At 42.1% G+C, this 12513-nt stretch overlaps 1 protein-coding gene across 1 annotated transcript; it reads right to left on the bottom strand.

Moving 5' to 3' along the window:
* Positions 1 to 406: 406 nt before the first annotated feature.
* Positions 407 to 5092, bottom strand: LOC109219504 (pentatricopeptide repeat-containing protein At5g18390, mitochondrial). Its single transcript, XM_019383964.1, has 4 exons — positions 4896 to 5092; positions 3543 to 3618; positions 1360 to 2972; positions 407 to 1028 (listed from the first exon to the last, which is right to left on the bottom strand). The coding sequence occupies exon 3, from the start codon at positions 2853 to 2855 to the stop codon at positions 1437 to 1439; it is 1419 nt and encodes a 472-aa protein (XP_019239509.1). The 5' UTR covers positions 2856 to 2972; positions 3543 to 3618; positions 4896 to 5092; the 3' UTR covers positions 407 to 1028; positions 1360 to 1436.
* Between the last annotated feature and the right edge of the window lie 7421 nt (positions 5093 to 12513).

Below are 12513 nucleotides of genomic sequence, written 5' to 3'. Positions count from 1 at the left end.
GCATCTTTTAACATCTCGAGTTTAGAACTCTCCTCGTACTTGCTTTTTTCCATCACGATTTTCTATTCTAGAATACTCAGTTTGTACATTCTTCTTCTCGTTCATTTTATCTTGGACAATGAGATGTTTCATTAATTGGTGACTTTGAAGCAATAAACTGAAAATGTTGACTGACCATCCACAATATTAAAGAGACATACAAACTGAGAGGACCACTACCCTCTTCATCATCTACAACACGGGGATGTTCTGGTTTCCAATAACGAAAGGCCCATGTGATCTATCGCGGCTATGGGTCCTTCTGAACCCAGACACGTGTTTAAAAAATCACTAAATAAGTACAAATAAAAGGTTTTGAATCCAGCAAATTAGGCGCAATGTGGTAGAAATTCCGAGTCTGCACCTATAAAGTTCAAATCCTTGATCCGCCTCTGAATGATACATTAGAAGCTAATGTTGCTAAAAGGATACAAAAACAACTCACTCGGAGAAAGAATCAAGTTATCACCTTCAGTTGACTCAACTGTTCCCACAGAAAACTCAGCATCTAAAGACAATCCCTCACAAGCTAGAGTAAAAAGGGCAGCCTAGTGTACTAATCTCCTATTATGCGCGGAGTCCGGGGAAGAACCGGACCACAAGGGTCTATTTTACGCAGCCTTACCCTGCATTTCTGCAAGAGACTGTTTCCACAGCTCGAATCCGTGACTCCTGGTCAGATGGCAATAACTTTACCAGTTATGCCAAGGCTCCCCTTCAACTCACAAGCTAGAGTAGCTGGAATAATTTGAGGACAATCAACAAAAGCATTTCTGGTGATTTTTCACCAGTATTCTACAATTGCCTTTTATAAGTTGGAACCAACAGAAACAAACTATTGCCTTTGTAATGATCTTCACCCCGTTAAAGGCTCTTTCACGATTTCGTTCTCAAGTCGTGACCAGAGAATTTCAAATAGGTGCTTTTCAAGGCGAAACGGCACAAATGAGCTAAGGTTGGTTGAACGATGTGGCACCTCGACTGTACACCTGAATACAAGAGAGAAAGCAAAACGTTAGATCCAATTTCTGCAATAATATCTATGCAATTCTAATGACAACAAAGATAACTTGGAATCCTTAATAACAAGTTCAATCCAGGAGAGAAAGAGAAAGGAAGAAACTTGCACGGAAATATCAGTTTCGAGTGTTGGCATATACAAATGAATGACAAGAATGTGCATGCTAATGAAGATAAAACAACTTTAAACCAGTGAAAAGGTTGTCTACGTATGCAAACAACGTTTCCAGAAAATATAAGTTATAAATGCCCTGATTTAGAGAAAAGCAAGTAAAGAAAAATAGATCTACAGAAATATACCCTTTTCAACTTTAAGACTCTAATCATCCTCATCTGCAGTGATACAGAGAACACTTTAGCTAGAGCCACACAATGATTCAAATGCCCTTAATCGATATCTCCAACTGCTCGATCCTTTTGGCTAGATCATGCTTCCCACAATTCTTCAATCCATCTGTAACCATGTCAAAGCTTCGTGACATAGGCAACAGATTTAACTCGGTCATTTCTACTAAATAGTTAGCAGCCTCTACAAATCTACCTCCACGAGTGCACATCTTTATCAACATAGTATAAAGTGGTCGATTCGGTGGATGCCCCTTCAGCTTCATATCACTGAAAAAGCTAAATGCATCATCGAACTGTCCTCTCCGGAAGAAAGCCTTTAAAATTGGAGCATATAAACTAGGAAATGGCCGCTGTCCATCTTCAATTGACCGATGAAGAATCTGAACTGCCTCGTCAATCCTCCCTACTTTTGATGCTGCAGTTATCACAATCTTATATGTCTCAATATCAGGACAAAGCCCCAATCTACAAACATCATTGAAAAGGTCAATGCAAAAGTCAATCTCCCCGGTTTTACATATAGCTTCTGCCAACGAATTGAAAGTTCCAACATCTGGAACGAACCCCTCCTTTGTCATTTTCCTCACCAGTCCTTTAGCTGATTCAAGATAGCCAGCATTAAGCAACCCATCAATTAGAAGGTCTCTCCCGCGTACCGGAGGATTAAATCCCTTTCGACTCATTTCCTCCAAAAACTCTTGTGCCTCTCTCATCTTCCCTGCCGAACACCAGCCATTTACAAGAATGGAATATGTCTTCTTATCCGGAACAGAACCTTTTCGTATCATCCTCCGAATCAATGCATAGGCCCCTTGGAAATTCTTTACCTCGCAAAGAGCAAAAAGCAAAGCATTGTATACTTCGGTGGTATGAGGACAATTGAAGTTCTTGAGCCGATTGAAGAGCTCGACAGCCTGATCAATGAGACCACGCTTACCATAGTGTTCAATAATAAATGAAACGATGGAGGGTGAGATAGGGATATTCTGGGCTTTCATCTGCTGGACTACTTTCCACATTGTTTCCCAATGGGCAGTCCGGGCAAGGGTCTTAAGAAGCTCTTCGAACTCAACGGTAGTTGGGTCATACTGAGGGTGTTGAGTCCGAGCCCAATTAAAGAAGCGAAATGATTCAATACCATGTTGGCAACAACTTCGAAGGATACGGTACACCAGTTCTGAGTTAACAATACTAGAAATATGCATCTTGTTGAGGGTCCGCTCCATGTAAATATCTCGCCGAACAATGTTAGATATATGATGAATTGCTGCAAAGTAGTCATCATTAGGTACACTTCTGCTGCAACTACCTTTGCCGCCGAAAGGATTGCTATCCGGGTCGACGGAAGGTGTTATAGTTTTAAGACACCTAAAAGTGCTGGTGCTGTTGGTTAATATAGCTGAATATGAAGTCCGTTGAAGAAAGATTCTGGCAAACATTGAAAGCATTCCTGAGTAGCAAATTGGTTCAAATCCACTTGATGTAAACTATCTCAACCATTTGGAATTCCAGCTGAATTAACTAGGCAAAAGAGTATAGAATGCATCCATATCGAGGCTCGAGTCCTACAAAGTTTGTAAAAAGAGTGTACATGGAGAATTCAGCAAAATTTACGCTGCTACTCTCTAACACTAAATGGTTATCTCGGGAGGCAAAAAAGTTACTACAGATTTTCAGAGATATTAATAACCAAGTTCTCGGCAACACTGATTTGCCTTAAGGACCAGCTAAGAAGATGAATTTATTTCAAATAGTTAGAAACTGAAATCACATAGCAAAAAATTTAGACAGGAAATGATCTGAAATCGATATACAAGACACAAACAAGTGTACTTTGCTAAACAAGCATCACAAAACAATCATGAAAAAAAAATTGATTATTATGCTTCAATGTCTTCATCTCCGTTTCGTCAGTTACTCGTACAAGAATGATGCAATAGTTACATAATAAGTCCAAACGAGAAGTTTCAATAGCAAGTGAAAAAACAAGAAAACAAATGAAGGTTGTCGACTACATGTATGCAAGCTGCTGCTAATGGACACTCTTTTGTGCAGGTACTTTTCCATTAGTGAGTTAATCATGAGGCACGCCTAGAGGCAATCAAGCTTGAAAATAACAATGACGAGGTATATACCTTTGAGGAGTGCATACACCAGCTCTATGCTTCAAAAGTAGGCATCTGCCTCAGTTGTGTCTCCGATTCGTCTTTTCTGCAATTAAGAAGGCAAGTAACAAGGGGTAACGTTATCCTTTTCCCAAAAAAAATGAGGAAAGAAGTCTTTTTGAGCCTGTCATAATTCTCACATTTAACAATAAAACTGCAAACTTTGTCACCTCACAAATTGCATAGGATCTTATTATAACTGCACAGCATTTTACACCATAAAAATTCCCTATTTCATGTTCCAAGTGTTATGTTACTTGGGCACTTGAAGATTTACATATTAGATAACGTAGAACTTACAGTTAATAATCTGAACAGAATTCTTTGAAAGCCATATATTTGCACACTAAAACTAACCATTTAGTTAAGCAATGTAATTTTCCTTCCGTTACCAAATTACATTATCTGATCAACGAATAGTTGATGAATAACCTGTCGGTGCATTAACATGGAAAATGATCCAACTTATTTGGATAGGTGTCAGCTTACCTGTTTCAAAGCATTCCCCATTCCTAAGAAAAGGGATTCGCAGAATACCATCAACGATAAGCATTCTCTAATCTCGACCCTGTTACTCTTCAAGTTTTCAAATGACACTCATGACTTTAGTCCAATTTTATACAGGTTTCTTTCCTAAAATCATGTTGGTACTATAAGCACATTAGGTTAATTCAATTCGAATATCCTAAGGAGAAACTACTTCAAACCAAAATCTCAAAAATAGACAAAAAAGCCTTGCCAAGATACCAAAAGTTACAAAAAACAAATAAAGTTGAAAACTTTCATTCAAATCAAGTGACCATTTCAGATAAACTTAACACAAAGCAACAAAAATCACCAAGAAATTACAAAAAAGAACAAATAAAGTTGAAACACTTTTAACCAACTCAAGTGACCAATAACAACAACATACCCAGTATAATCCCACGAGTGGGGTCTGGGGAGGGTAGCGAGTAGGCACACCTTAGCCCCACCTGGAGAGGCAGAGAGGGTGTTTCCGATAGACCCAGTGTAACCAACTCAAGTGACCATTTCAGATAAACTTAACATTAAACACTAAAAATCACCAATAAATTACAAGAAAAAAAAAAGTTGGAAACTTTAATCCAACTCAAGTGACCATTTCAGATAAACTAAACATTAAACACCAAAAATCACGAAGAAATTATCCAAAACAAAAAAGGCTGAAAACTTTAATCCGAGTCAAGTGAGCATTTCAACAAAAAAAAAAAATTTGAACACCAAAAATAACACAGCTCTATTTAGCACAATAAGTAAAAGGAAATTAAGAGTAAACAGAAAGATTAAGTGTAGAGACGCTACCTCCTCCCTCCAGCCGTTGATTAATTCAGCGCCAATTATGCTTCTTATGCAATAAGTCCGGAACTTTTGAGTCAAATTCCCAAATTTACAAACCTCGACACCCTTCAGCAAATTGAAGTACATAAAAAAAAGAGAAAACTTGAGAATTGTAGAAACCTTGTGTGTTTTTGTGCGACTGAGAGGTGCTAGTGCGCGAAAATGGGGCATTTGCACAAATAGCCTTTTATATGAGTGCTATTTGCACATGTAAGGGTGCTAGTGCGTGAAAATGGGGCATTTGCACAAATGACCTTTTATGAGGGCAAGTGCACAGATGGTCATTCTCAGGGATGCTATTTAGAGATTAGCTAGTACTTATTTTATTCTGAAATTTTAAATCAAAAATTAGAGATGTAAATGGGTCGGGGCAGGGTAGGGCGGGGCAGGGCAAACCTTGACCCGCTAAAATTTTGACCCGCCCTGCCCCTGCCCCATTTAGCTTTTTTAAAATAAATTGCCCGGCCCCGCCCCGCCCCATTTAGTTTTCTTTCATTTTTCCCTTTATTTTTCATTTTGCAGCATGTTACTTAATTAGTTTTTACTTTTCAACTTTTATTGAAACACTTAAAATTGACATGTCAGTAAGAGTTAGTACTATTTATATTGGTTGAATAGAATATGATTTTTATTAATTTTATGTAGTTTATCAATTAATAAATTTCTCTATCATTAATGCTTCCATGCAAGTAAATGGTGAACTGTTTAAGTCACTTTTGGGACTATATATTTAAAATGTGAAAGTCAAGTATTAAACTCCTTCTTATTTGAAAATGTTACTTAGTCGAAACTCAAATTTCTTTCAAATTAGTTAAATTAATCGTTTTGATTAAAAAAGTATATTTAGAAAAGTTGCTAATTTAAAATTTAGACTTTGACATAAACACAAGATACGACATTGAAGTTTTACCTAAAGTGGATCAGATTATGGCTTATAACGAGCTGAATAGGATAATGACAATCGGACAGAAGATTTACTAATTAGTTTAAGATTATTAATAGCAGACTAGAGTTGATTAAAGTAATCTTAAATTCTTAATGTTGCAAAAGTGCCAGTAATTCAGGGAAAGCTAGTAATATTACTGGTAGAAGAGCATGTATTATTCAGTTTTTGAATTGGGCCTCAGGCTATACAATGGCCCACTATTGGATCTAAAAGCCCACCTGCTACCTGCCCTACCCCATTGAAATTTTTAAAAAACTAAGTTTTGCCCCGCCCCGCCCTATTTATCTTATATCCTGCCCTGCCCTATTAAGTGTCCCGCCCTGCCCCCTGCCCCAATTGTCATTCCTACCAAAAATCATAACTTCAGGATAATTTAGGATTGTCCTGAAAAATTAAACTGAAATACTAAAATTCAGAATACATTGACTAATTCCTAAATAGCAGCCCTTTAAAGTGGCTATCTGGTGTTATTTTTACCTTTTATGAGGTCATTATTTAAATTTTGTCTCCGTTAGTTCATTCGTCTAAAGTTAGCTGCATTCGAATATATTTATTCAATTACTTTTGAAGGTAAAATTAACTCATTAAATTAACGATGATAGAAGTTAAAGAGTGATATCAGAAAAGGTCATACAATGCAATTTTTTTTTCTGCGAAAATATATTTTGGTTTAGATTAAACAAGAGTATATCTAGACCAAGACTAAATTACTATTCCTATTGACTCGAGTTTCGATCGGGTGAAGTACAACAAATAACCCTTAATCTTGAACTTTGGTTCCCGTTTGCCCCATGGCAGAATTTTAAGATTAACAATTGTTGCCACTCGCTTCTCCATTAGCAATACTTTTAACTTTTTGACCTTAAAATTCTATACATAAATAAGCAGGGGTCAAAAGTTAAAGACCATCTAAAAAAATCATATTTTTGCAATTTTTTTATTTTTTCGATCCAAACTTTTGTTGAGGTCTTGAGTAGTGGGCAGAGGCGTGGGAATTGAACCAATGACCTTACAAAAGTTTAGAACCCCTTTGACCACTATGTTATGCTTTTGGCTAGGTCAAACGAATTCAAAACATAATATATAGAGGTAAAAATTTATTTTGCTTTATATAAACAGTATAATTTTTTCCGTCCCCTAAATTCGCCCTTGGTCTTGAGGAGCTGCTAGTTGGATCGAGCCGGTTAAAACTAAAGATTGGATGAACTCAATCGTTGTCTGCAACCCTTGATTTGTGAAATCGTAGCAGAAATATAAATATTTCTGCTATGATTATATTTTTTTTCATATTTGTGATGTTACTGTCAGATTGTATAGATCTCGACTAATTTTACGAAGTATTTGCTATCTCCCATCAATATAATCAAATATCAACTCTTCGTATGTGTTGGGAATGACAACCAAAAACCGTTAAAATACCTTGTGGAAATATAATATTATCATTGGAGTTGTCTTCCACTAGCTTTCATATTGTGACAATAGAAACATTGACCAATACGACTTTTTTCGAATACGGCTTTCCGCAGAATTCTATAGGTATCTATGAGATCGAGTATGGAATTCTGTTTACTCACTTTAAATTGAGTATCCGTTTCCCTCCCTTTCTTGCTAGGATTGGAAATCCTGTATTTTACATATCCATACGATTTCCGAAATAGTGTAAAAAGAAGTGCTTCGAATCATTGCTATTTGACTCGGACTACTATACCGGGAATATAAATGAACCCGATTATTGCAATTGCTTGGGATAGCCTTTTTTAGCTTCTAGGTCTATTTCGTCCGCATGATTTGGCCCATCTTTCTTTCCTCCATGAGAAAACACTACTCAGTGAGACAATTTAGTCAAGTCAATAGCAGCCAGAGCAAAAGATTGATATATAATTACAGTTCGCCTTCTTGTGCCAACATCTCCGTACGAAATAACTATTGATGGTGTAGTCAAAATATAGTTGAATTTACTATAAATTGGAGTAACTAGATTTGAAGAATTAACATTATATTGAACTATAATATTTATTTGAGCGAAGTTTGCAACTTAGGTCAAATTTTAATATGGACTTAATCCAATAGAATTTGTGTCTACTAATACAAGTTTCAGCCATTTAATGTAAACAAAATGTAATTTACATATAAAAATAACACAGTATACACAGTACCAGAGATGATATAGTATTGTTCAAAGTAAATAAAATAAAAGATTAACAAATTTAAAGAGTTGGCAGCTAAGTATAGGGCAATTCATCGTGTGGAGTTTCACTTTTTTTAAATGTTTGGTAAGCCAAATTTTTTAAAAGTATCTATAAATAGGAGGAATACATATTATTTGATTGCTTGCTCAAAAGTTGTCACACATCTTATGAGTATAAAATAATATATATAAATCACGGGAAAATCATAGCAAACCGTAATAATCCGTTGGACCAAATGAAGGAAACAAAAATTAATACTCAGGATTAGGGGGAGAAACATTAGAGACCTTTATTGATAATATTGGTTTGGTCTGCCTCTCCATGGAGAGGTTCAGAGCCTTACAATGGTGTTCCTCTTGCCCATAATTTTGGGTATTGTTGTCCCCTTGTTCTCTCTCTATAGCGGTCACGAAGAAGCCCCCTCCCCCCCTTTTCTAGGGTTCCCTCTCTTGGTATTTATAGCTGTGAGCTTCGTGAGCTGGCAATAAGTGGCCGTGACCACGTTGGGATCTCGCCTTTATGGTGGCGGATAGGCCATGGCCTTGTCGATAGAACCAGATGCGAGCTGAACATCGTCAATTCTGAATGGTCGTGCCACTAATTAGTCATGAATTAACTTAAAACGGGATTAGCCTCGTTAATTATCGTGGGGTCGAATTCTGACCCATACAGTTAGTCCCTCCGCTTATTGAGGTCGGGCCTTGGCCGAGCTCGATGAGTGGATTCCATTGGCTGTATTTCGAGAAACACGGATGGGGATGTCGACTGTTGCTTCGGTCAAGGCCGAATTCTTTTTGGCGATGGTCCTTAGCCTTGTAGAGTATTAGTATCCTGTTATTGGGCTCTCAAGTCATCGTTCGATCGAGGTCGAACTCTCCTCCTGGGCGAAGGCACTTGACCTTTTAACTTACTTCGAATGAGGTCGAGCTGCATTGTGCTCCGATCCTATGTTTGTTTTGGAAGCATACCCGTCGGCCGTGGCGGACGAGTCGTATGTTGTGCGGCCGAGGAGAATGGGGGCACGCTTTATACGTGCTCGGCGGTGGCCTTAGCCGTTTACACGTTGGAGATGGCCGTAGCCTTTCATACATTAGAGATGGCCGTGGGGAATGAGTATGCGCCGGGTACGTATTTGGTCACGTCCAGAATTTTGAAGGCGTACGGCACATTCCTTCAGCGTTCGCAGGCCGTAGCGATTATTCTGACGGCGGTACGTTGGCGGATGGCTGAGAAGCCGCTTTGCGGAGCTTGTCACGATGACGCTTGCTTCGGCAGAACCGAACCGTTATACGGTTGGTCGTGCAGTTAATGATGGCTAGTTGGTTTCGGCGAAAGCCATTTATGTTGCCTATAAAGGTGGGTTGAGGCATTCATTTCTCATATCTTCATCGTTCATCTGAGAGAGATTCTGAGGAAACTTTTTCATTCCGCTAATTCATCTTCTCCTTTCTTTCCTTTGATTGTGATAACCTTTGTCTTTAGTAGATCAACAATGGCAGGCAGTTCTTCCCACGATGCTCTTCCGATAGATTTTTCGGTAGTTGAAGGGCCACCTCCGGCAATGGGAGGTGCAGAACAGATAGAGACTGGAGAAGTTCCGTCGGTTGACGAGGTAGTTCCTCGGCTCGGAGGTCTGGCGATTGATTTCACTGTCGACGGTGGAGAGGAACCGGTGGATGAAGCCCCGTTAATGGGGGAGATTGGGATGGCCCGATTACGGGAACAGGGGGTCATTCCCACTCATGCAGACATCGTTCTCGCTAGAAGCGAGGAGAGGGTCCACACCGACCGCAGAGGATACTGCATTTTTTACGCTATCCTTTCAGGTTGGGGTTCAAGATCCCGCTCCCAATGCTAGTGGTGGATTTCTGCCGTTATTACGGGGTGTGCCCGGGTCAGCTCACTCCTTCCCTCTACAAATTGTTGGCAATGTTCATCAAGTACGCGGAATTGGCCCGTAAGGAGGTCACGCTGCAACATGTGCTTAGTCTCTACGCTCCCCAGAGAGTCCGTGGCACCATGATTCAGGCGTGCCCTCGTGGGTCGAGGGGCCTGGTCATGAGATTGGATGACGAGGTTGACACTCGCCCTTTCGAGCACTTCTTTTATATCAGGACCAAGCATCTGGTGGCGGATGCTACTGGGTTCCCAGAGGCTTGGAACCATGCACGTAAGTTCTTTAGTGGTTGAATTCCCTTTTCTTCCCCTCTTTATGATTTGTGATCATGAGCGTTAACTCGTGTCGCTTTTTGTAGCCGACAGGTCGCCGCCGGCCCCATTGTCTTGGATACGTGAGTGGGTCGAGGCCGTACTCCCCCATACGGTGGGGATACGCACATGGGCGTCTTTCTGGGAGAGGCATGGCCGTAAGCCCGTGGCAGGTAAGAAATTGATTTCTTCTTCTGCTCCGCTTTGTTTCAACTTTATTCATCAACTTTGTTTTCCTGTGATCAGGGAGGGCACGCCGCATCAGGGCCCCTCAGTTGGCTTTTCGTCGGCCGGGTGCAGTCGCTCGTCTTACTGCGGCGTCTGTGTCGCGCTCAATAGCGAGGGCGACATCAGTTGAATCTTCAGCGGTTCCTTCTCCGGTACGGGCCGCACTTCGGGATGAGGGGCCGTCGGGGGTCGTGCGCCCTAGAGCGGAATCGTCATCAGATGGGGAGGAGGAGAGTCCGTTGATAAGGCGTAGGGTCGCGTTCGCGCCGGCTCCTCCTGTGGTAATTAATTTGGACTCCCCCCCGGCGGACGCGGAGAGGAGTGCGCCTGCGGCGCCTGCCCTTGAGGGCGGACAAACACTGGGGGTTGCCCCGGTTGGCTCAGGTCGTAATGATACCGTCGCTTCGGCGACTCAATTGGGGGTTCCAGTCGCTGAGATGGGAGCTAGTTCCTCAGCGGCTGCTAATGTGGGTGAGGCAAGCGCTCCTTCGGCGGTTGCGGCGGATGCTGTAGGGGGTGAGGATGAGTCTGAATCCGACTTGGATCCCGACGACGTCCGTATGTTCCAGGAAGGCTCCACCAATTCAGCGGTGCGCGCAGGGGGGCGATCTCGCTTCATCGAGGGTCCCACGGAATTGAACTTATTTATCCAAGGGGAAAGCTTGGTGCCGCAGTTCGAGCTGCTATGCTCGGAGGCCGAGAATGCGTCGTTGAGGGGCGTTACGGATGTCGGACTGATGAATGAAGTAGCCGTGATGGGCTTGAGGGTATGTACTATTACGTCGGTTCGCTTCTTCTTTGCCTTAAGTTTATTCTTTTATTCTAATCGTTGTCTTTGCTTTGCAGTCTTATCTGTTGGAGGTGGAGAGCATCCGTCGAGCCAAGGTCCGCTCGGGGATATTTTTGCGGGCGCTGAAGAAGTATCGCTGCTACCGAGATCAGTGCCGAGAGTTGCGCGTGCGCTTGAGGAGTGATCCTCGTAGCCGGGCCTTGGTCGAAGAGCTGGCGAGGCGGGAGCTTCAGATGCAGCAAATACTTGGCAGGACGAGTGCTCTCGAGGAGCAGCTCCGCTGAAAGGATGAGGAGCTCGAGGCGGTAAAGAGGGTCGCAGCTGAGTGCGAGCGTCGGGGCAAAGCCAAGGCGGCAGAGGCCGCTGCGGCATGGAGCGGGAAAGTGACCGCGTTGGAGGGTGAAGTCGCGGCATTGAAGCTTCAAGTGAGGGATGCTTCGTCGAGGGCCGGGGCGTTGAAGGAAGCTATCCGCGTGCACGAATCCCAACGGGCATTGGAAAGGGATGCTGTGGCCTTTAGAGAAGCGAGTCTTGAGGAGCGGATTGGTGTCTTTGAGCAGGACGCCCAGGTCATGGCGGACCGGATCACAGCCTTAGAAGAAGAGAATCAGCGGCTACGGGATCAAGCCGCTTCTTCCAGCCAGGCTCGAGAACTTTGGGTCTTTGCCGAGGCCCAACGTGATGTATATAAGAGTTTGTGGGAGGCTGGCGTCGTGACCGAAGCTGCTTTCGAGGGGGCGCGTCAGAAGGCTCGTGAGGCACGTGCCGACTGTGGTTTTGACGCGGCGACGCCAGAGGCTGACGCTGGTGCAGACGGTGGCGCAGACGGCACCGAGTAAAAAGATGTTTATGCATTTTTTCTGTCTTGTTCGCCGTTTGGCGTTTAGGTGTTTTCTGTTTTTTTTTTTATTTCTTGTATTAATCGGCCTTGGCCGGGTATAAGCGGGGATGACCCTCAATTAATTTCATGGATAAATGAGATCTCCGTTCCGTTATTTGCCTTGTATCTATTTTGTATCTCCTCTTTTCCCCCCTTAGATTTTTCTTTGCATGCGCTCGAAGGGTTGATTTGCCTTCAAGTTCGACTTTGGCAGGCATGTTAGTTTTTAATTGTTAACGACTCTTCTTCTTCGACTCGGGGTGAGTGAGTCGGAGCCGTTGCTTAGCGATAGCGGCACTTAGCCTTAGTCCCAGTTCGGGCGCGGTCGAACTGTCGGCCGT

The sequence above is a fragment of the Nicotiana attenuata genome, unplaced genomic scaffold (genome assembly GCF_001879085.1).
Source record: "Nicotiana attenuata strain UT unplaced genomic scaffold, NIATTr2, whole genome shotgun sequence".
Classification (NCBI taxonomy): domain Eukaryota; kingdom Viridiplantae; phylum Streptophyta; class Magnoliopsida; order Solanales; family Solanaceae; genus Nicotiana; species Nicotiana attenuata.
Note: the sequence above shows the minus strand (reverse complement) of the source record. Positions and strands in the feature narration are given on the sequence as shown.

Excerpts from the sequence above, each read along its gene's own strand:
- LOC109219504 (XM_019383964.1), bottom strand. The coding sequence starts at position 2,855 with ATGCTTTCAATGTTTGCCAGAATCTTTCTTCAACGGACTTCATATTCA.